This window comes from Coturnix japonica, chromosome 1 (assembly GCF_001577835.2).
Source record: "Coturnix japonica isolate 7356 chromosome 1, Coturnix japonica 2.1, whole genome shotgun sequence".
Taxonomy (NCBI): domain Eukaryota; kingdom Metazoa; phylum Chordata; class Aves; order Galliformes; family Phasianidae; genus Coturnix; species Coturnix japonica.
The window spans coordinates 70,077,562-70,099,904 of NC_029516.1; the positions used below are offsets into that span (position 1 = coordinate 70,077,562).

The 22,343-nt window shown below is 38.4% G+C and overlaps 1 protein-coding gene across 1 annotated transcript in view; it reads left to right on the forward strand.

Annotated features, from left to right (window-relative positions):
• The window catches only part of LOC107319195 (transient receptor potential cation channel subfamily V member 6-like), a 29,146-nt gene extending 10,774 nt beyond the window's left edge, over positions 1–18,372 (forward strand). Inside the window, exons 5-16 of the mRNA XM_015873874.2 lie at positions 179–199; positions 455–590; positions 1,701–1,876; positions 3,143–3,289; positions 7,466–7,678; positions 7,892–7,978; positions 9,105–9,181; positions 10,210–10,375; positions 10,654–10,720; positions 11,389–11,657; positions 12,080–12,186; positions 14,113–18,372. Coding sequence (XP_015729360.1) covers positions 179–199; positions 455–590; positions 1,701–1,876; positions 3,143–3,289; positions 7,466–7,678; positions 7,892–7,978; positions 9,105–9,181; positions 10,210–10,375; positions 10,654–10,720; positions 11,389–11,657; positions 12,080–12,186; positions 14,113–14,386 — 1,740 coding nt within the window. The 3' untranslated portion in view covers positions 14,387–18,372. The remainder of the gene's footprint in view (positions 1–178; positions 200–454; positions 591–1,700; positions 1,877–3,142; positions 3,290–7,465; positions 7,679–7,891; positions 7,979–9,104; positions 9,182–10,209; positions 10,376–10,653; positions 10,721–11,388; positions 11,658–12,079; positions 12,187–14,112) is intronic.
• Positions 18,373–22,343: the final 3,971 nt, after the last annotated feature.

A 22,343-nucleotide genomic window follows, 5' to 3' on the forward strand; every position in this document is an offset into this window, starting at 1 on the left:
TCTTCTCTTCTCTTCTCTTCTCTTCTCTTCTCTTCTCTTCTCTTCTCTTCTCTTCTCTTCTCTTCTCTTCTCTTCTCTTCTCTTCTCTTCTCGCTGTGAGAAGCAACCATAAGAGTGATGAGGGAGGCATGGTTTGGTTCCCTTCTAAACTGCATAAGTAAAGGCTTCTGTCTTCAAGGGTCATTATTCACACATTTCTGTCTCACTGTAAAGCTTCTTCTAAGTGTGTAAAAATATGTTAATTGAATATATTTACATATTTGCATGTATACAAACATTATGTATTGCATAAAAATATAATATTAATTTCTTCAGGTTTTTTTACCCTTTCTGATTACTATTAGTAGTGGGTCAGAAATCTCACAGGTTACTTTTACAGGTTCCTTTTATAGATTCTTGCTTTGTGACATGGATCATTTCCCCTCAGCATACTTCAGCTTCACTCACATGCTAGGGACTTAATATTGTTTCCTCCATCCCCTTCCTTGCAGGAGAACATGTTTTGTCATTTGCTGCCTGTGTGGGAAATGAGGAGATTGTACAGTTGCTCATTGAAAATGGAGCTGACATTAGAGCTCAGGATTACCTGGGTATGTGCCTAGTGAATTGCATACATTGAAAATTTTAAGCCAGACTCCATCAACTTGTTCAGTGTGGAGAAAAGAATGCTCTGGGGTGACATCATTTCAGTCTTCCTATATTTAAAGGGAGATTATGAACAGGAGGAAAATCAGCTTTTTACAGCAGTAGACAGTGATAGGACAAGGTGAATGGTTTTGAACTAAAGCAGGGGAGGGTTAGGTTAGATGTTAGTTAGTGAAAAGTTTTTCACTGAGGCGGTGGTGAGGCACTGATACAGGCTGCCCAGATTGGTGTTCAAACCCAGGTTAGATGAGATCCTGGGCAACCTGATCTGGTGGGTAGCAACTCTGCCCACAGCAAGTGGCTGGGGGCTGAGCTATATGATTTTTAAAAGCCCTTCCAAGCCAAGCTGTTCTATGATTCCATAATCTATGTACATACATATCTTTCTCTCGCTACAAATACAGTTGAGGTGAGGGTTATGAGGAAAATTAAAGTCATTATTAATGGTATCAGACAATTGCCAGTCTTTTCATGGAGTTGTTATTCAATATGCAAGGCTTGCTCCAAAAGTAATGCCTCCTGTTTTATGATGTTGGTTCATGAAATCAGAAGCAGTTGGTGGTGGTAGAGCAGAAAGGGTTGAACATTCCTACCAGTGTTCCATTAGATTTTGTTGCCATTTATCAGATGGCAGCAGAGGAGCAGTCTATAACAAAAAGGTGTCTGACATGGAAGTTCACATGAAGCAAAGGTGTGCCATTGAATTCCTCTATGAAAAAAAATATTTCACTCATTGACATTCACTGATGTTGCTAAACCAAGCAGTGGAGACCGAACAGTGGATGTGAGCGCAGTGAGGTTGTGGATGGTGTTTTATAGGTGAGGCAACAGCAATAGTGGGTCACCTCTGCTGATGCAGATTTTTATGAGCATGGCATGCAGGCTTTTGTTCACTGCTGATGAAAATGCACAGCTAATGGTGGTGACTATGTTTAAGAATGGCATTCTGTGACTGATAATTTGCTCTATTAGAGTTATTGTACTCTTTGCACCTGTGGTTGTCTTTGTGGAAATACCGACAACCTAGGTATTTACTTGTTCTGATTATTTAACAGGTAACACCGTTCTTCACATCTTAGTTCTCCAGCCTAATAAGACATTTGCCTGCCACATGTACAGCCTCATACTTTCCCATGATCAGAGCAAAGAAGGACCAAGATCACTTGAGTTGATTCCTAACAATGAGGGGCTTACTCCATTCAAACTGGCTGGAGTTGAGGGCAACACTGTGGTAAGTTTATTTGTGACACTGTTACCGTCATATTAAAGACTTTATTCAGAAGCAGAGAACTTTAAATAACATCATCCAAAACAAGGAAGTTTGTACACACTCTTAGTGGGTTAAAGTCTCATGTAAGACCCAAAAGCCTGTATAAGAAATTTCTTTATCCTAGTGAGAGAAACTCATGCTTGTAGAATAGATCTTTTGATCCCATTTTTGAAGCTTTTCAGTTAACCACTTATTAGCAGAAAGATCCACCTGAAGCCTTTTTTATAAGTCTGACTGACTTTGTTTCTATTATCTAGATTTCATTTCTGTAAACGTGATACATGGGGAAGTTCTCCAGATATCTGCAGCCATTTATTTTTATGCAAGATCACAATATAAACTCTCAGCTTTTGCTTTAATAAAAATACAATGATTGTTAGACACTGCTGTGCTCACTTTTGGTATGTCTGGGATAATATCTGTGCTGCACAGCTGTAATGCAGGCAACACTTTCTACTTATTAATACTTTAGCAAGCACCATGTAAAAACTCTGTATTTCCTTTCACACAAACTTAAGCATAAAAACTTTGAACAGAGGTGCCCCGTCCTTGGAGGTGTTCAAGACCAGGTTGGACAGGGCCCTGGGCAACCTGATCTAGTAAATGTGTATGTTTGGTGGCCCTGCCAGGCAGGGGGGTTGGAACTACATGATCCTTGAGGTCCCTTCCAACCCGGGTAATTCTGTGATTCTGTGATTCTGTGTGCGAGAGTGTTTGTCTTTAAGCTCAAATACGTCAACATCTGAAACAAGGCCTATTGAGTCAATGTCTGCATTTCTGACACAGGGTAAAAAACCTGAATCTTCGTTATGCCAGCTTTCCTATCTTGGCAGCCTTTGGGTGAAACCTCAATGCCTCAAAACAAACAAACAAAATAAAAACAAGTGGACAGTCCACTCTTGAAATCAATTTCAGATTTATAAAGATGAAATAAGGGTTCTGGGGCTGCTGTTGTGGCCATTGGTGGGTGCATAGGTTGGGTTCTCCCCTCAGCAACCCAGCTTCATACTTACTTCAAGTACAAACTGATAATCAAATGGATAAGAAAAATTTTCTTCTTAAGCTGCTGAAAGGTGTAATTGTTCCCAAGAGATGTGAGAACCACAGCTAAGTTAAAGGAAAATATCTTGTAATGTGGAATTTTAACAATTTCATTGTATTTGCAATGAGAACAAATATTTACTGGAAATCTTCTGATAATCCTTGACTACCTTCTTTTCTCCTCAGATGTTTCAATACCTCATGCAGAGGCGGAAGCATAATCTCTGGTCCTTTGGCCCCTTGACCACTGTGCTCTATGATCTCACAGAGATTGACTCCTGGGCTGAAGATCAGTCCTTCCTTGAGCTCATTGTCTCAACCAAGAAGAGAGAGGTACTGTAGGCATGAGAATGTGAGGACTGTGGTGATTCTAAAAGGAGAAGAATGATGAGTTTGAAGGCTCAGGCTCTTCCATATCATCCACAGGGCAAGGAATTGTATCATACTGCAGGCAATATATGACATTTAGCAGCTTTTTAATAATATATTTATATTTGATGCATTAGCAGTTTATTCTGAGATGGGAGCTTGAAGATGGATTGAAAGAACTTCACATTAACACATTAACAGATCACATGGAACATGATTCAGTGAAGGGTTCTTTCATTTTTCCCATGCTCAAAGATATAAATAACGTGTAGCTCTAGAGTAGCTTTAGCAAATAATAGCTTTCTGTATCAGTGATTAAAAATGTCCCTGTGAGGCAAACTATGTAAGAAGTCCTAAATTGGAACACGTTTTATAATATTCCTTATTGTTATTTTCTTCATTTAATCACTTTGGTTTTCCAGCTTATGACTCAAAAAGAAGTGGGTGGATTATCTCTGATGAATCAGTAGACAATTTAATTATTAAATGGAATAATGCTGTAGTGTAATGCTCCCAGTTCTATATTATTTCCATCTATAAAAATTTTAGTTTAATTTCAGAAACAAAAGTTTCAGCAACTGGAGAATGATGTGGAGGAAGTGCATGAAATTCTCATTTGCTTATATTTAAAAGCCTCTAAATTAGTGTGCATAGAAATGTGTGGGAAAACACACTGTGTCAAAAAACAGAACAACCTTGTAAGTTGTCCAAAATGATAAACCATAACCCTGAAAGAAGGAAAAATATTATGTATTTGTCTTTTCCCAAAACATATAGTGTGTGCAGACGCAACATTACCAATTCTAGAGAGTAATGTGTTTCTAAAAACTGTAACGCTTCTTTGTTTTCCGGAATGCTCTTAATCATGAGTAGTTGGAATTTCTGCATGTATAACTATAAATTTGTCATAGTGTATGATATACCTTTGACCTTCTTTCCTGTCTCTTCTGGATACTTTTACTTATATCCCCTTCTTGCTCATTGCAAGAATCCCTTAAATAATATGAGAAGGAGGTCTCAAAGAATTTAATTAAGTTCATGGCTCAAATCCATTAGCATAGGTCCTACTTACACTCTAAATGTCAGTCTTCTTGCAGAAATTGAAGGCTTAATGTAGAAGATTCAATTAAGCATCTACCAATTGATAACACAGAATCTTAAAATGCTGTATTTTTTGTGTAAGCCATGAAGCTTTAGATAAGTGCTAGTCATGTTTGGAAAAAAAGTTCTTATTTTTTTAATCCTAAATAATCTGATAAAAAATACTTGTACTGCTGTAGTAATGGGAATATTCTGTCATCATCAGTTCAGTGTTCCCATCCATTTATGACAAAATCATTTTGAAAATTTATCAGATAAATTTAACTGTTGGTATTTTATCTTCAAGAATCTGCCAGTACTGAGGGCATTTTTTAGTGAATTACATACATGCCTCATCTTCCTTTTACAGAAAAGACCTTGTTGACTTTGGTGCTCAGCTGAAGAATTCCTAAATGTTGCTGCAAAAGCAGCTAATTTGTTGTTTAACCCTGCATTTGTTCTATGAGCTATGAGCCAAGAAAGTTCTTCCCTTTTTATAGGTAGAGAAAATACAAATGAAATAACACTATCTGAATGCAGCTGCCTTAAACAATTGCTGAAGTACAAAGCAAACTTTGATCCTTCATAATGTCCTTGTTCTGAATGGGATAAAGTCAGTTTTCTTCACTGTTGCTGTGTCATTGCTTTATAATTTTTGATCAGTTTTCTACATCGTAACATCATGTAGCATACTGCGAGTTAAAGAGTTAATGTTGCAGTTCTATGGATTATCAATAGTTCCAGGTGCCTGGTCTCAGAAGCGAACAACTACAGCTCCCAGAAGACTTCATTATTCCATTTCCATTTTCCATTCAGAGGGAAAGATAAAACTGACTGGGAGTCATGAGACTGTTTCTCTTTTTCTGCCCACTTTGTTTGGTGTGCTCCTTGGCAGTCTTGCCTACAACATTAGAGTAAGGCCTCTGGGTTCAGACACACTCTCTCTCATTTTATTTTATTTATTAGCATCAATTCAAATTACGTTGTGTTACATTGTATTATCTTTCATTCTGCTATCATATTTAGTAAATTAGTTTTTCCTTAGTTTGTCGCTGCTTTTTTCCTCATCTGGACCCATCTCCCTGTTTTTTCCCTTCTCCCTCCCCCCTTTCCCGGGGTGTGGTTCCAAGGGTCCCTTCACTTCCTTGGTCACAGAACTAGGCTGAACTGGGCCTAACTGTGACATTTTTGGTGCATTGGCTGAAAAAACAAACTTTTAATGCAAAACTCTCTGGTTCCAACTCTGGAAGAACTTCGTTAGAAAGCTTATCTTGTTTACAACCCTTGATGTCTGGGTGAACTGCCAGTGTTCTGGGAGTTACTGATTGCTGCACCAATTTTTTTTTTGTTTTTGGCACTGTGTCAACTTGTTTTTGTAAAAAGACAGAATGTACTCGCTTTTTCTTGTAAAACTGTTCTTCAGGAGATTACATTCCATCATGAGAGATGGGCATCCCTGGTGTCATGGAATTTTACTCCTGAACACCTGCAGGATCCTAAGAATCTAAGCAGGTACTTAAAGACAGTCATGTTGCGGTTCAAGTAAATCTGAGGAGATGCAAATTATTTGGGGGCTGACTTATGCCTACCAAGCCTTTTTTTTTTTTTTTTTAATTAGTGATGCTCAACAGAGAAAAGATGTTGACTTTTTTCATAACATCTCCCAATATTTTCTTTGCTTTTTATGTGCATGTGTGTAAATCAACCAGAGCAGCCATGAAGACAGTTAAGAAAATTTCTGGAATATTCCTGTTCATTTTGTAAATTGAAGTGCATGATAAGAGAAGATACATCCCTCCTTCCAATGTGCATAATTCTACAGCAGTAGCTTTTTATAAAGCCTCTTTGTCACTTCTAAAACTATAACTATACTCTTAACCTTTTTGATGAAGCATTTTCTTTGTCTAGAAATTCTCATCTGCACAGTTTCTAAGAATATATGCAGATCTTTGACTATATATATATATATATATATGTATGTATGTATGTATATTTATTTATATATATATAAATAACGCCAGTGTATTCAGTAGTGCTGTTTCTTTCTATCATGAAAGATGCTCATTGAAGGTTCTGTTTATTCCTTGAAAAAATGTGGTCTTTTAGACATACTTGAGCTGCACCACAGTTATGTTGAAATAAAAGGCCAAGGCTTTGAGTATATTCTAAATAACAAAGAGGAATTAAGTTGGAAGAGCTTTCTTTGTTTGTTTGCTTGTTTGTTTGCTATAACAATATGTCTCAGTGGGGGTGTACTGTAGTGTTTATCATCATAGCTTAATGATGAAATCTTGAACATGCAGGCCATTAAGAATCTGCATTTAAACAGAAGTAAAAAAAACTTTGGAAATCTTTCCAAAGTCCTCTTGGTTGCCTAGGTAATATCAGTTTTTTAAAGAGAGCAAATGATCTTGTGGGTGTTTTGATCTGTTTCCTGAAGATAAAGCTTCCACAATTGCACTGAAATTGATAGAAATAGCAGTTGAAACCAGTATTAATTTAAATATAAAAATGAAAAGCTCCAATTTGGGGGAAAAAAAAGAAAAAATTCCACAAGATTGCTTACAAACTGAAAATACAATAACATATTCTAATAATTATGTATATTTAAAACAGAGGAGTGTATTTGTCAGTCCTACATTGTACTTCCTTACTTAAAATATTCTACGAAAAGTTTTCCAGTTACAATAAAAAAGCTCACAAATTGAAATATTTTTGTATTCACAGACTTGGTGAACTTTCTAGAGCTGTAAATTTAGCCCTTAGGTCTGTATCAAATGTTTGTATGGATCCAAGTGACAGAGATAGAAAACTTGTGTCTAATATACTTTTCCTGTGTACGTCACTGGTTCTCAAAAGCTGTTCTCTATGTGTATGTTTGCTTTTTCCAAGGCTTTACTAGCAAACTGAGCAAATCCAAAATACCTTGATCATTCTTATTTTTCAAAATCAAATTGGCTTCCTAATGCTGAATAATGTGAGAGCAGTTTGTTAACATTCTCCAGGGAAACAGTATTATTGATGCTTATAAACAAATTCCCTTCTCTCTATCTTTCTCAGGCACGCCAGATCTTAGATTTAACACCCGTGAAGGAGCTGGTGAGCCTGAAATGGAATATGTATGGACGGCCCTATTTCTGCTTCCTGGCTTTATTCTATGTACTCTACATGGTCTGCTTCACGATGTGCTGTGTCTACCGGCCACTGAAACCTCGAACAGGCAATAAAACAAGCAGTAGAGACAATACAGTCTATGTCCAGAAAATGCTGCAGGTACTGAGTCAGTAGGAATTACAGTTCCACAGGCAAAACTGGGCACTTTTTGTGTCACCTACTTAGCACGAGCTGTTCTCTGTTGTTTGGGCTGGGATAATTCCTGTGGCCTTGTCAGGCCTTGTCCTGTTTGTTACTGTAACAGTGAGCTTTTTTCCCCATTCTGTTTTAATTTCTTTTCATTCCCTTTTTTTTTTTTTTTTTTTCTTTCAGGAATCTTATGTAACATATGAGGATGAGTTGAGGCTGGTGGGGGAGCTGATCACAGTTATTGGAGCTGTAGTAATTTTGATCCTTGAGGTAAGAGAAACTGTGAGCTCTTGAGTTTTGAACTGAATCAAGACATGATTTTATTTTGTGCACAAAAATGAGTTTGTGCGCACAACTTAAGGGTTATCTGCAGAGTCTAAATGCTTCAATATGCATCTGTTGCAGTTGACACTGTTAACAGTATTTATTGGATGAAACAGATACTTTGATAGCTTACTAGTAAGACTCTAGGTACTGAAGAATCAATTAGATGGACTGATCACTATTGAATACTATCTGCAGGGTAATGCTAGATTTCCTGTTAGCATCATCTGTTGTTCCAACTGAATCCAACTGTTATGTGAGATTATAAGAGTTTTTCTACACTGATGTATTTAGGGGAGCTGGGTAAAACGACTCCTGTGCTTTTACAGGAAAGTTTATGTTTAATTGGAGAGCAGAAACTATGTGGACCTATAAAAGCAGTGTTACACAACCAGAGTTCTGCAGTTGGTATCTCTAGGTGATTTCCTGATCATGAATTTTAGAATTTTAATTTTAAAATTAGATAAGAGCTGATGTTGTCTAAACTAAACACATACACACATATGATGTCATTATAGCATGAAGTAGCAGATCAAAATTTTTATATAGAGAAAACTCAAATGCTGATCCCAACGGCAACTGAAGTAATACTGAGCTTTCAAACCCCATTACAAAACAAAAGAAAGATAGAGAAAGGAAAGAGAAAAAAGAAAGAGGATTTATCTCTCCTCATACGTGTCCCAGAAGAACAGGTGCTTCTTCCTATTTTTAGTCAGGACTCTGGGTCTCTGGTACAGCTAGCAAAGGCAGTATGAATTATAACAAGCTCCTCTGAATCCCTGAGAAGTTCTTTTTTATGCCTTTTCTGAAGCTCAGCTATTTGTCTAGTCTCTGCTCAGTAGTCTACAGTAGCTTCAGGATCATGGCTCTGTGTTGCAGAGTCTCCTTGCTTCATAACAACATTTCTCAATCTGCCCGTTTCATTAATTCTGTTTTTAAAGTAAAATTATAATTAAACCGTGAAGGAGCATACAGCAGATGCATCTGACCCCAAGACTCTGTTGATATTAGTGGTTACCTTATATTTAATAGTGAAATCTAAGTCCTGAAGTCAATAGAATTTCATTCTTAGATCCCGGATATCCTTAGAGTTGGAGCAGCAAAATACTTTGGACAAACCATCTTAGGAGGACCTTTCCACATAATTGTGTAAGTACACCACTTTTTAAGTTTAATAAGTGTGTGATCTCTCATTTCCTCCTGCAAATCCCCCTTCCATTCAGCCTTATCTTTTGCTGGATGAGTCACCTTTTCTGTTCCTTTAGAGCATGGTTGTCTGACCTTTTGGCTTGCCTTGGCCACAAGGAATTAGTAAAGAGGAATTGTCTTGTCTGCATACAAAATAGAGTTAATGTATGTAAGTAACAAGGTAGAAACAGAATAGCAGAAACGTCAAGTGCATATCGTAAAGCTAATTAAAGATATATTGCAAACTACTTTATACTTTTGTGAACTTTTTGAGATAGTCAAAATCTTAAAAAAAATAAATTGTATTTCTTCCACAGTGAATGTGTTAACTTATTAAATTATTTTATGAAATAACACAAGCCCAAGTTTAATAATTAAATAAGAAAACTTACATGTCTGCTTAATAACAAAAAGCACAAGTCCTCTTGGGCACTGTAAGTAAGTTGAAATATTATTATCAGTAATTACCATGTTCTACTCATCAACTGGCACATGTACATGTAACGTGCAATACACACAGGTGTTAATGTGTCTTGAGTGGGTGCAAGAGGCAGAGTTAGCACTGTACCGTGCCCTCGCCTCCACATTGTACTGTTATAGCCTGGACAGTCTGCTCTCAAACTATTTGTAATCAACTCATGAAAAATATTGCTAAAAATCACATAATAATGTTAAAAGTTTATGATCTTGTGGGGCCACATTACTAGCTGTCCTGGGCCACATCCAGCCTGTGGGCTATTAGTTGGATGTGCCTGCCTTAGGGCATTCCTACTGTTGATTTCTTTCTCTTATTGGCCCAAGTGGTGCTTAAGAAACCAGGCGAATGGACAGCTAGAGCTGAGAATGCTGATTGGTCTCTGCCTATGAGCTGGTGGCTGTATGTGCCTGTCTTGAAATTTTTGTCAAGAAAAGGAAAAGGAGGGTAAGATTTCTTTACTGAACTTCTTTTTTTTTTTTTTTTTTTTTTACTGTCTCTTCTTCCTTTGCAGTATCACATATGCTTGCATGATTCTGGTAACCATGGTGATGCGTCTTACCAGCACTACTGGTGAGGTGGTGCCCATGTCCTTTGCCCTGGTACTAGGATGGTGCAATGTCATGTACTTTGCACGAGGCTTCCAGATGCTTGGGCCCTTCACCATCATGATCCAGAAGGTATAAGGAAAAAAAACACAACGGAGCTTGTTGCACACATTGTGACACCTCTTTGCACAGGGAGAACTGAAAGAATTCTTTTTCTCCCTCTGGACTTGCATTAGTGGCAAATGGACAGGCTCCTGTCTGAATGGTCTGGGACTTTCATGTTCTCTCTTTCATGCAGAAGCTTCCTTTCATCCACTTTTGATGTTAAAATCTGGAAATGATTTACAAGAGTTGCATGGTGGCTTGGTGGTACAGTTGGGCCTTACGGTGGCTCTGTCTTTGCTCTGCAGATGATATTTGGAGATCTTATGCGCTTTTGCTGGCTCATGGCTGTGGTGATACTAGGCTTTGCATCAGGTAAGTCTAGAAAAGGAAAATGGTGTTACGTTACTTTGCCAGCTCCTTTGATACGAGTTAGGTGTTTTGGGTTTCAGATTACTCTCACATCACACTCTGAATAGAAGTGGTAATATTGTGTGTTTTCTATTTCTTCAAGTATAGAGACTTCCATTGCACTGATTTATGTTCTGATTAGCTTAGTTTTCAACTCTTGCTCCTTCTAGGATAATTGAAATTAGGACAATCCAGATAAATCCATGTATATGTACGTCAAAAGTTTAAAAGCATATTGCATTTATGGTATTTGTATTTAGCTTTATTCTTTCAATGAAGAAGAAAAAAATTTCCATTTGTAGACCAATTTGATGACTGTCAGTAGGTGCCCTTTTTTCTTAATGGAGGAATTCAATGACACACCTTTGCTTCATGTGCACTTCTATGTCAGATGCCATTTTGTCAGACTGCCTTTGTGGTAGAATATTGGTGGAAAGGTTCAGCATCTGCCATTGTACCACCAGCATCTGCCTCTGACATTATGGACCAATATGGGAGGCATTACCTAAATGTAACTCCTTCCCAGACTACCTTATATTGTCAGCTTTGCTTAACAAGACCCTTTTGGTGCTCTTGGATTATGATTCCCATTTTTAAAATATCTTTCTTTTTTCCCCATTGCTCTCCTGTAGCTTTTTACATCATCTTCCAGACAGAGAACCCTGAAAACCTTGGGCAGTTTTACAACTATCCCATGTCCTTGTTCACCACCTTTGAGTTGTTTCTCACTATCATTGATGGCCCTGCAAACTATGATGTGGACCTGCCTTTCATGTACAGTGTGGTATACTTTGCCTTTGCCATCATTGCCACCCTCCTTATGCTCAATTTGCTAATTGCCATGATGGGTGACACCCACTGGAGAGTGGCCCATGAACGGGATGAACTCTGGAGAGCCCAGGTAATCTGGGTAGGGTTTTCTCTTAGAGTAAAAGTAAGGAAAAATTGTCCAGGAAAAATGTGTTAGCCAATGCAGTTACTTATTTTGCTTTCTATGCACTATAAAGTCTTATCTTAGTCATGTCTATTAGGTATAGAAAGAAACAAGTTTAACATTGTTTGAAAAGCATCACTGGCAATCATAGCACAGTTAGAACTACAACTGTGATTTGCTTTATAATAAACTGAGTACTGGCTGTGTGTTTTTCTTTCATTATGCATGGAGCTGATGAGTGCTCACGAGACTGGTAATTTTGAAAAAGAGAGTGATTTTTTTCTAACTCAACTGAGTTCTTTGTTTTATCTATCTATCTATCTATCTATCTATCTATCTATCTATCTATCTATCTATCTATCTATCTATTTGTTGTTTTAATTTTAAAGATTGTTGCTACTACTGTCATGCTGGAACGAAAGCTGCCACGGTGTCTCTGGCCTCGCTCTGGGATCTGTGGACGGGAGTACGGACTGGGGGACCGATGGTATCTCAGGTGAGTTCTCTTCCAGTGCAAGTAAAGATCCTAGAAGAAGCATCCAAATGTATGGATCAGAGTCATTCTAATCGCATAGAGAGGAGTGTTTGCAGTCCTTTCCAGAATAAAGATCCTACTCTGTTTGATGTTTATGAGTGACAAACACTGTTCTGTGCAGATAGTTCTGCTACTGAATTTTTCTCATCAGTTGATGCTTTCTTTTCCATTATTTCCAGAAGAAAAATCCCAGAAATTGCATGGACTATAAGGCATAATTTATTTTTTTTTTCAGACTCCTTATAATGATGACAAAACTTCACTGCTGTGCTTGGTTGACTGAGCACTGGATGCTTGAAATAGCAGAGGCAAAAGCAGTCAATGAGATGTTCAGCAGTAATGAACTGTGCTTGAGATGATTCAAAATAAGACAGGAATAATTAAAGATAAGCTTTCTTTTTGGTGTAAATATAGCAACTATATTTTATAATTTGCAAGGTCTGCATCTAGTAACAAAGTCTCAGGTCTGGGACTTCCATTTAAGCCCTGAAATAACAAACTGTCTGTAGTTTAAGTAACAAAATAATCCTAATATTAATAGACATTTCTGCCAGGGTGAGAAAAGAATAAACCATACTTGGACATATGCTCTGTCTTACTGCTTTATTTTTTGCTGATAAAATCAGAAGGGAGAGTGGTGGCTGTTTGGTTTTAGGGAGAAGTGAGCCTCACCTTTTCAGGCCTTTTCAGGTTTCCCATTAGAACAGACAGATATAAGTGTTAATAAAGAACAGTGACTTCAGAACAAGGTGTGAAACATAACTTTGAAAAATCAGTATCCCAGCAGAAATTCTTCATTGGATACAAAGAGAAAATAGTGTTGATGTGATCTGTGAAGAATGCTCTGAAAGTAATGCCTCTTTTTTTTTTTCTTTTTTAATGTTACCTTGCAGTGTCAGAGGCAAATGTTGATTCCCACTAATATTCTGTTAACATTTTGCTGTTGTGTGACAGATGGCAGCAGAGAGGCAGTCTGACAAAATGACATCTGACATGGAATTGCATAGAAAGCAAAGGTGTGCCACTGCATTCCTGCACATAGAAACAGTTGTGCACATTGGTATTCACTGATTCTTGCTGAACACTTATTGAGACTAAACAGTGGATGTAAGATGGTGGATAGCACATTTCAGCAAGTATACCATTGCAGAAGCTGTGAAACAGTGGGTCACCTCTGCTGGTGCAGGCTATTTTTAAAAATAGCATTTTGTAGCTAGAATTTGCTGTATTAGTAGTGTTACTGTGCTCTTTGTTGCCATTTCCATGGAAACAAATGGGAGGCACTACATTGGGAGCATATGAGAAGTTCTTTCAAATTACAAGTATGTTTGTTGTATATAGTATGGGACAGTATTTCCAGTATTTCCAGTATATAAGTGAAGCAGAGAACGGTTGATGAAAGTGGACAAGATAAACCAAATTTAAGCAAAAGTTAAATGACATCCTGACACTGACAACCATGGAGTATCGAAGGAGGAGAGACAGCAAGGAAGGAAACAGATAAATATATGTGGATATGAAAAGGATCTGGAGCTAGAGTTAAATGATGTGGAATTGCCAGTCATTTACAACTGGCAAAACAGAAAAGGCAAATCATGGCCAGGGAGAAAAAGCTATGGACTGAAGTCAGTATTAGGAGTGAAAGCCTAGAAAGGAGATAATTGTACTAGCAGCTGAGTTGGTGAGGCTACTTTTATGAGAGCATATGTTAGAGATGGAAAATAAACAAAAGAACCATGCCTATTAATCAGTTTCCTGTTTCTGCATAGGGCTTTGTGGAATGGATGAGTCTTTAGGCATGTATTTGGGAGTGATCTATCCTTTTATTTTGTGTATAAACTGGCAAAATTCTATTTCATGTAGTTTGTTTTTTTAATCCTCCTACAGAATAGAAGACAGGATTGATCCCAACAAACACAGGATGATGCGATACACAGAAGCATTTAAGACTCACGACAGGGATAACTGTGACAAAAGTCAGGAAAAGCTGGAAGTTGATAGGAACAGCCTGTACAAGAAGGACCTGTCCGATCCATCATTGTCAAGAGGCACGTCTAGGACTAATTCTCAGAGTGGCTGGGATATCCTGAGGCGCAATACTTTCCACCAACTTCATGGAGAGATCAATCATGCCATGGAAGAAGAAGTCTATAATGTCTAAAGTTCTTCATTCATTCCACAACATGGATTGCATTTGCCACAGCAGTTGTTTCCTCCAACTGTTCATACACACTCTGGCATGATACAGATTCAACAGCCTTGAAGAGCTCTGCGAGCACATCACAGATTGTTCATGGCATCTATGCTATGATACATAGATTCAGTCTTTTTCTCCTACCTTTTAGGTGTCTCTGCTGCTATATTACTATTTGTGCCAAGGTAGTTGGCTTGTGGAGCTAAGGCTTGTGATAGTTTGTAATGCTTTTAAACTCCCACAGAAGTGAGAAATAGAAGCCAGCACTGGAATTTCAAAGATTTACTAGGAGGCAGTCAGTAAGACCTCTCCCAGAGGGTAACATATATGCGGGTCACTTCAAAAATAATGCATCCTGTTTATTTCCATGAAAAATATAACAGATACAAGGACCATAATAACATTGTTTGATAGAGCAAATTCTCAGCTACAAAACAGTTTTTCAAAATAGCCACCACCGTTAGCTTTGCATTTCTGCCAGTCATGAACAAAAGCCTGCATGTCATGCTTGTAAAAGTCTGCACTAGTGGAAATGATCAGCTGTCACTGTCGCCACACTGAAACGCATGATTCATCACCTCAGTGTGCTCACATCCACTGTTTGCTTTCCATAATTGTTCAGCAAACATAGATGAATGTCAGTGCGTGCAATCATTTCCACATGGAAGAATTCATTTCCTCACCTTTGCTTCCTACACACTTCCGTGTCAGATGTCCTTTTGTTAGACTGCCCCTCTGCTGCCACCTGTTACATGGCAACAAAATGTAATGGTATGTTGGTGGGAAGGTTCAGCCTTTACTGCCATACCACCAACATCTGCTTCTGATGTTGTGGGACAACATAACAAAATAGGAAGCATTACTTTTTCATCAGTTCTTGGATAATTACTCCCTCTCACAGTATCCCAGTGCTCTAATAGCTGATACAGCTGACTGAAGTACTGGTTTATGATTTGACACAGAACTGAAAATAAAATCCAGCCAGACCTTATAATCAAGCTCAGGAATGAAGGTAGTTGCTGATACTATGATGATTTAAAGGCCTTTAACCTTTCAATTGGCATTCAAGGCCTGGCATATTTTGTCCTCTGAAGAATGGCAAATTCTATTAGCTGCATTTTCAACATTTCTGTTTTATCAGGACTGTTCTGTTTGTTTGTTTGTTTGTTTTTAATTTTATTTATTTATTTTTGTCATATGAATGCACTTTAAGCTGTATGGCTTTTTAAAAGAAGTGATTTCTATTCCTGGGAGAATCTGAAGGATCTGAAGTGGGAACTTTTTTCCTATTGAGAGGATATAATAAGGTGATCTTTGAGGGCTTCTACCAACAGAACTCTTCCTCTTCCTCTCCTCTCCCTCTCCTTTTCCTCTTGTCTCTTTTCTCTCTTCTTTCCTTTTCTTCCCTCCTCCATCCTATTCTATTCTGCCTTGTCCTGTCCCAATCTGGTTAGGTGCTTTTTAGTGGTGTGGTATTTATTAAGCACCCAAGTGAGCTGAAGCTGGTCTTGTGCTTTCTTTGGAAGAGTAGGGTTCTGGAGTGTAGTGTTTAGTTTTACTACTGAACCATCAAGGTTAGTAGCATTTCAATGTAGCAGTGATTGAAATGGAGAGGAAATGTTGAAAAAAAATAAAATAGTAATAATAAGAACTATTCAAAAGGCAATTCAGAAACTCCTCAGAAAGTCCCAAACTATCATTACTAACCCATAAAATGACTAATTCATCCAGACAAACATGCTTTAGTCCGTCAGTTTGTCATCTGCCTGGGGTGTCTTTAAGATAACTTGAGAAATACCCGGAGAATTAGATTGTCATTTCAGGGGTTTTAGGGGTTTTTTTTAGGAGCGTGGAGTTTCATTCCAGTAGCAGAAGTGTGTGAAAAGGAGAACATGGTCTCAACATTTCCTTTCCAACAGGACTAGTGATAAAAATTTTGTTTTTGAAGAAACCAAGGATTGTAATCTAGTGCTAGGCTTTGACCCAAACCATCTTGCTATAAGTAAAGCAGACAGTGAAAAAGTTGGATACAGTGGTTTTCTGACTATATTGAAATATCACTGCAAACATCTTACACATTTTCTCCTGCAGGTGCAGTATTAAGCATCATGTTATTTGCAACAATAAGTATTTATTTGAATGTATTTCTTCTACTACTTGGATGTGTAGTTATACACCAATAGAAGACTGGCAGAAGACTGTCTCTCTGTAATTCAACTATATACTTCTGAGTTGTTATGTTTGGTTGAATTGAAAGTTTTGATCATCTAAGTATTGTCACCTCTTCCCTAAATATTTGGGGTTTGCACTGGTGGTCCAAGGAGATGGGAACAATATAGCACATTAACCAGAAGTGTGAGTTGCCACTATGGTTTTAAATGCATTTTTTTTCACACTGAATGGGAAATAACAGGAAAAGGAGAACTGATGTCTTCCCTTCTACTGCTGCAGTCTTGTCATTAGCTTGAAAACCTGTAGAAATTCAATTAAGATGGAACTGAATGTGGCCATTTCTGCACAAGAACTTCTCTTTGCGATTCTTTAATAATATTAGTAAATCAAAAAGTCCTGTTAGATGTGTAAGCTGCGTAAGCCCTGTCTCTGAGATTGAGTTTGTTTTTTTCTGCATCACTGTAAACAATAATGAAGAATTTGACCTCATAACTCAAAACAACATACTGACAGTGCAGGAGGCAGGAAGGAACTCAGTTAACAGAGATAAGCCTTTACAGATTTCTGAATCTGCTCTGCATAAAGAGAAAAACATGAATCAACAGAAAGTCAGCTGAAGGTATTTTAATTGAATGTCTTTTTGTAAAAAAAAGAGTTGACTTTCAGAATCTTTGCACAGAACCCATGCATAAAAAAATCTGCATAATTTATTTACTGTACTTGACATTGCCTTATGTAAATAAAAGCAGAGAAAATGTGCTAATTTTTATTATGTTTTATAAATCATTGTAGACCAAGTCTACTTACTCTAGTCTAGAGCTGAATCACAGCTATTGCAATTTGGCTTCCGCTTTCCTGGGGTAACTTGAATATTAAATAAGGTAATAAATAAATTAAAATTGGAAAAAATACAAGAGGGAGCAGAATCTTTTATTATAAGTATCCTGACAGCATCTGAATTTCTTCCATTCTTTGAGGCAACATAAAGACAAACAGCTCCAGAATGCCATTTTTTCTTTAACCCCCGTCTTTCATTTTCAGAGAATCACAAAATTGCAGGCATTGGAAGGGATAGCTGGTTAATCAGACAACTTTGCCTAGTATTTTTTTTTTTTTTCATGAGAAGTTGTGCAGACCATTCTAAACACTGTTTTTTTGTCTGGAGAATCAGCTGTTATAGAAAAAAAATCAGGTGATAATGATCAGCAGAAATAACAGGTCCAGCAAAAGATAAATATATTAAATTTGTTTTGTAAGTTAAGCCATATACACATTTACCGTGCCCACATGAACCTCAGGAGGCACCAGACAAACATTTCAGCTGGCTTAATGCAATCTGACTCAGAATGGGAAACAGCAATATTTGCGATAACTCAAAAGGTAAAGCATTTCTGATGTAACAATCTGCACAAATATACTGCTCTAGGATTTGCTTCAGTGATTTGTATTTCATGATTTATCCTAAAATTCTAAAGCAGTATTTTCTTGCTGTTGCAGTGTGTCTTTCCTCTCCCTTCTTCTAACAACGCTGCAGTAATTTCAAAACAAATCTTCCTGCCCTCCTTGAATCTGCTACCCTCAAAATACTTCCTAAGCCACTGAAGTAACTTTTGATTTTACGATAATGCATCAAGAAAAAATGCTTTTACCCAGCTGCATGTAGTAAAATGTGAAGTATTTAGCTGAAAGTAAAAACTTAAATGTATGAACTGTCTTGTCTACTCTTTTGTGTCTAAAATAAATATAAGGTGATAATTTCTGTGTTTGTTTCTCTAGAAATGGTCGCGGACATCAACTGACAAAACATTTGGGTCACTTTGGTTAAATTGTTTTGATAAAATCTATTTATCCACAACAATCCACTTCAGGAATTCCTCTATACAATCTTTGTATAGAGTTCCAAATACTGATTTTCATTGCAAAGTAGGAACTATCAGCATCCCCTCATTTCCCCCTTTTCTTTTTACTCACTGAGGGGTTAGTGAAAACTACAGCAGAAGCTCCTTGGAGAATAAGCTAAATCTTCACATCTTTAAAATGACATAATTCTCACTGTGAGTCCTTGCTATAGCTGCTTGAAGTAAAAGCACATAGGGAGTTTTCTCAGTAATATACTTGCAAAGTAACAAACAAACAAACAAAACCCAAACAGATGCAGACAACCCAGTTTTGCATACATATCTCCCTACATTTGATGTTTACCACTTTTCTTAAAAGTATTTACTAAGATTTTCCTACTAGCTTGGTTAAGGGCTTTATCTTCTCTTGCCCTTTTAAGAAACCACATCAGAAAAAAAAAAAAAAAAAAAAAAAAAAAAAAAGAAACTTCCAAACAAAAAAAGAAAGAGGGGAGAGAGGGAGAAGAAAGAAAAAAAAAAAAAAAAAAAGAAACTTCCAGTAAGATTAATGGGGCAAATCCTGATAAATGAATTTCCACAATCTCCTGCTGAAATCTATTCAGTACTCTTGAGATACTCAGCTGTAAACAGAAGGTCTTCCTTCTTTACTAAATACAAGTAAAATTGCTGATAGATTAAAACCATGCTTTGTAATTGTATTTTATTTTGTTTGTTTGCAGTATCTAGTTTTAGTCCCAGTCATGTGTGCTACATCTCAGATTTCAATAGTAAGTACAATAACAAACCATCCTTATTTATGTGTTGTATATAAGTGAATAAATTAAAAGTACAGCCTAGCCAGATTTTTGGAAAGCTCTCCAAATGGGAGTAAAGTAATCAATCAAATACTTGGTTCATATAGGTATAGCTAATTCTGATGGCCATTTACTACTGATAATTAGAAAGAGGTTGTTTTAATTTCTGAAGGATGGCATCTTAATCAAACTCTCAGTTGTGCACAAAGAACTCTCTGGCAAGAGCTTTGAGTTTGCCTTGAGCAAGTCTGCAATGTAATTCAGAAAAGAAATCTGTGATGCTATCATCAAGAGTCTTTAAAACAGACCCTACGATAAGCCTCTGGTCTTGCTGTTGTTTTATAATATGTCGACAATTGCAAGCTGTGTGAATTCTGCTTCAGTTTTTATCTCTGCTCTGCATTATCCCTGTGCATACATGAAAAAGTTGTTCATAAAACACATACCTATTCATTAATAGAATACCATTTCAGTTAGTTAATTACAACCAAAAAAATGAGAACTTTAACAAGCTGGCACATCTCAGAAAGAAGCTTAACCAGCCTATGATATCAGAATGAATGATTAAAACAAACAAAAACCCACATAGAAGTTCTAAGTTGATCTAACAATTTTAGTGTACGATAATTTAAGTTCCTAGGAGAACAGTATTTGCAACACATCCCGATCAACTAGAGTACTGCTGAAATAAAGAGAGAATGACAGGTTTGGTTTTCGTTTTGTTTTGTTTTGTTTTGTCAAAATCATTCTGTGCATCAGTTCTAGCCCAGCTGGAGGAAGAAGGAAAAGTTGAAGAGTCAGAGATCTCAGTGTCAGCTACTATAGTAATGTAGAAAAAAGTCACCCTTGCCTGTAGTGCCACCTAGTAGATAGAGTGTGGTGATCTCAGCACCAGCCACTGGTGGGATCAGTGTGTTTTATGAGTGCAACATGTACAGGCAACTAGTCAGGCCAAGTCTGTAAGCACCCATGGACTGTAGTCCCACTGGTAGAGTGGGAGTCCTAATGTTAATAGTCAGAGGGGCCATAGTCTCCTTGATCAGAAAGGGCAGATTTGAGCTTGGAGTACTAGCTCCTGGGGTCCCCCCAGTGTGAATGAACCGAATGCCAGCTACTAGAGTCAGACCAGAGGTGTAGTTGCCCCTGGCCTGTGGTGTCAGTTACTGCAGTGAGTTAGAAGGGTGCGGTGGAGTTCCGTACTCCTAGCCTTTGGGGTGGGAGCGATGTATATTTCACAATGAGCTATGGGAGGTGGAATTTGAATGACAGAGTCTGTGTATGATTTGAAGTGATGAGTGCTAGCTACTGTGAGAGGCAACATAAGTGAATTTAATGTCAGCTACTGGAGTTAGGCTGAGGGTTTATGTACCTTTGGTGTTCACTTTGGGAGCAGGTGAAGGTCACCTGAAATTAGAGATTAGGAGAAAGTTTTTCACTTAGAGGGTGGTGACGCACTGGAACAGGTTGCCCAGGGAAGTCACGGATGCTTCATCCCTGGAGGTGTTCAGGGTCAGACTGGATGTGGCTCTGGGCAGCCTGGTCTGGTGGTTGGCAGCATTGCATATGGTAGGGGGTTGAAATGAGATGATCATTGTGGTCCTTTTCAAACCAGGCCATTCCATGATTCTATGATCCATTTCTAGACCTAGCAAGGGCCCCATGTACTCTGAGCCCATATTGTCAACTATTGATGAACAAGTGTGAATGAATGTGATGCCAGATACTGGTGTCAGACTGGGGTATATGCCTGTGGTGCTAGCCACTAGGGCAAATAGGGGTCTTTGTTTTAGTAATTGAAAGAAAGCCCCATAGCATTCTGAGCACAGAATTCTGGTTACTGGGGGGGATTGGTGTGAGTGGACTTGGTGCGTGCTTCTGGAGTTAGACTGGGGATATAAGCCCCCAGGTTGTGGTGTTGGCTGCTGAAATGGCCCTAGCATCAGCTACTGGAGTGAGTGTCTTCTACTCCCAGTCATAAGGCTGAGAATGGTATGTGTGTTACCAAACCAGCAACTGGCAGGGGACTAGTGTCAATGAGGTGCATGCAATGCTCTGCACTGGTGGTTGGAGCAAGGTGTGGGTGACAGCTTATGTGCACTGTTCTAGTTGCTGTAGTGGGGAGCGATGGGGGAAGTGTCTGTATCTTCCCAGTCTGGTGAGTGGGGGCTTTACATGTGTATTCACTAGCAAAGTTTAAGCTGGACCAGATGGTGAACACTGGAGACTTTGAGTTCAGGTTGAGGTGACTTGTAGGTGGTGGGGCCTTGTTGGTATTCCCAGAGGGATTTGTGAATGAGGGATGAGTTCATGTATTCAAGCTAGACAAGCCAGTGAGTAGGTGACCTGTGAAGCTGCTAAAAGGGCCCAGGATCTGGGCAGGGGTGCTGGACAGAGTGTCTGTGCCAGATGCTTGAAGTTAGAAATGTGCTTGCAGACATAGAGGGTGCTGTGTGTCTGCCTTCAATAGTGAAGTTCTATCTCTTCCAGCCAGCCAGAGAGGATGAGAGGTTCTCATTGATCTGTGCCTATGTTTTATGTGAGTCTTGTGTTAAAGTGTTGCTGAAGACAGCCTTTGGCTAGGACAGCCATTGTGGCTGATTGTATCGGTGACCTAACATTGCCTGTGTGTCACTTGGATATGTGCTCTAATTTGATACTGGCTGTAGCTGCAGCAGCCGTTACTCACAGGCTGAGCTGTCACACTGGTTTCCTGAACACTGGACTGGGCTCCAGTGACTGCACAGAAACAACACTGAGCCAGAGTGGCTGGAGGAAGCAGCCATACTTGCTCTTACTGCTCTTTTTTACCTCACTTAACAGAAGGGTTTCTGTGCACCAGTGGCCACAGGTTTTGCCATCCAGCAGCAGTTCTGGTCTAAGTAGCTGCTTGATTTTATGGATAGTGCTCACTGTGCTGCTATACCTTCCTCTTCCAGGACAGGTTTCCCCATATCCTGCACCCAATTCCCAGCACCTGGGAACTGATAATGCTGATGGTCTTAATCACCCTGTGAATGGGTGTCCCCCACACCCTCTGGGTAACACAGCACTTGTGTCTTGATAGCACTGATGTCCTTATCTCCCTGAGTGCCTTCACAT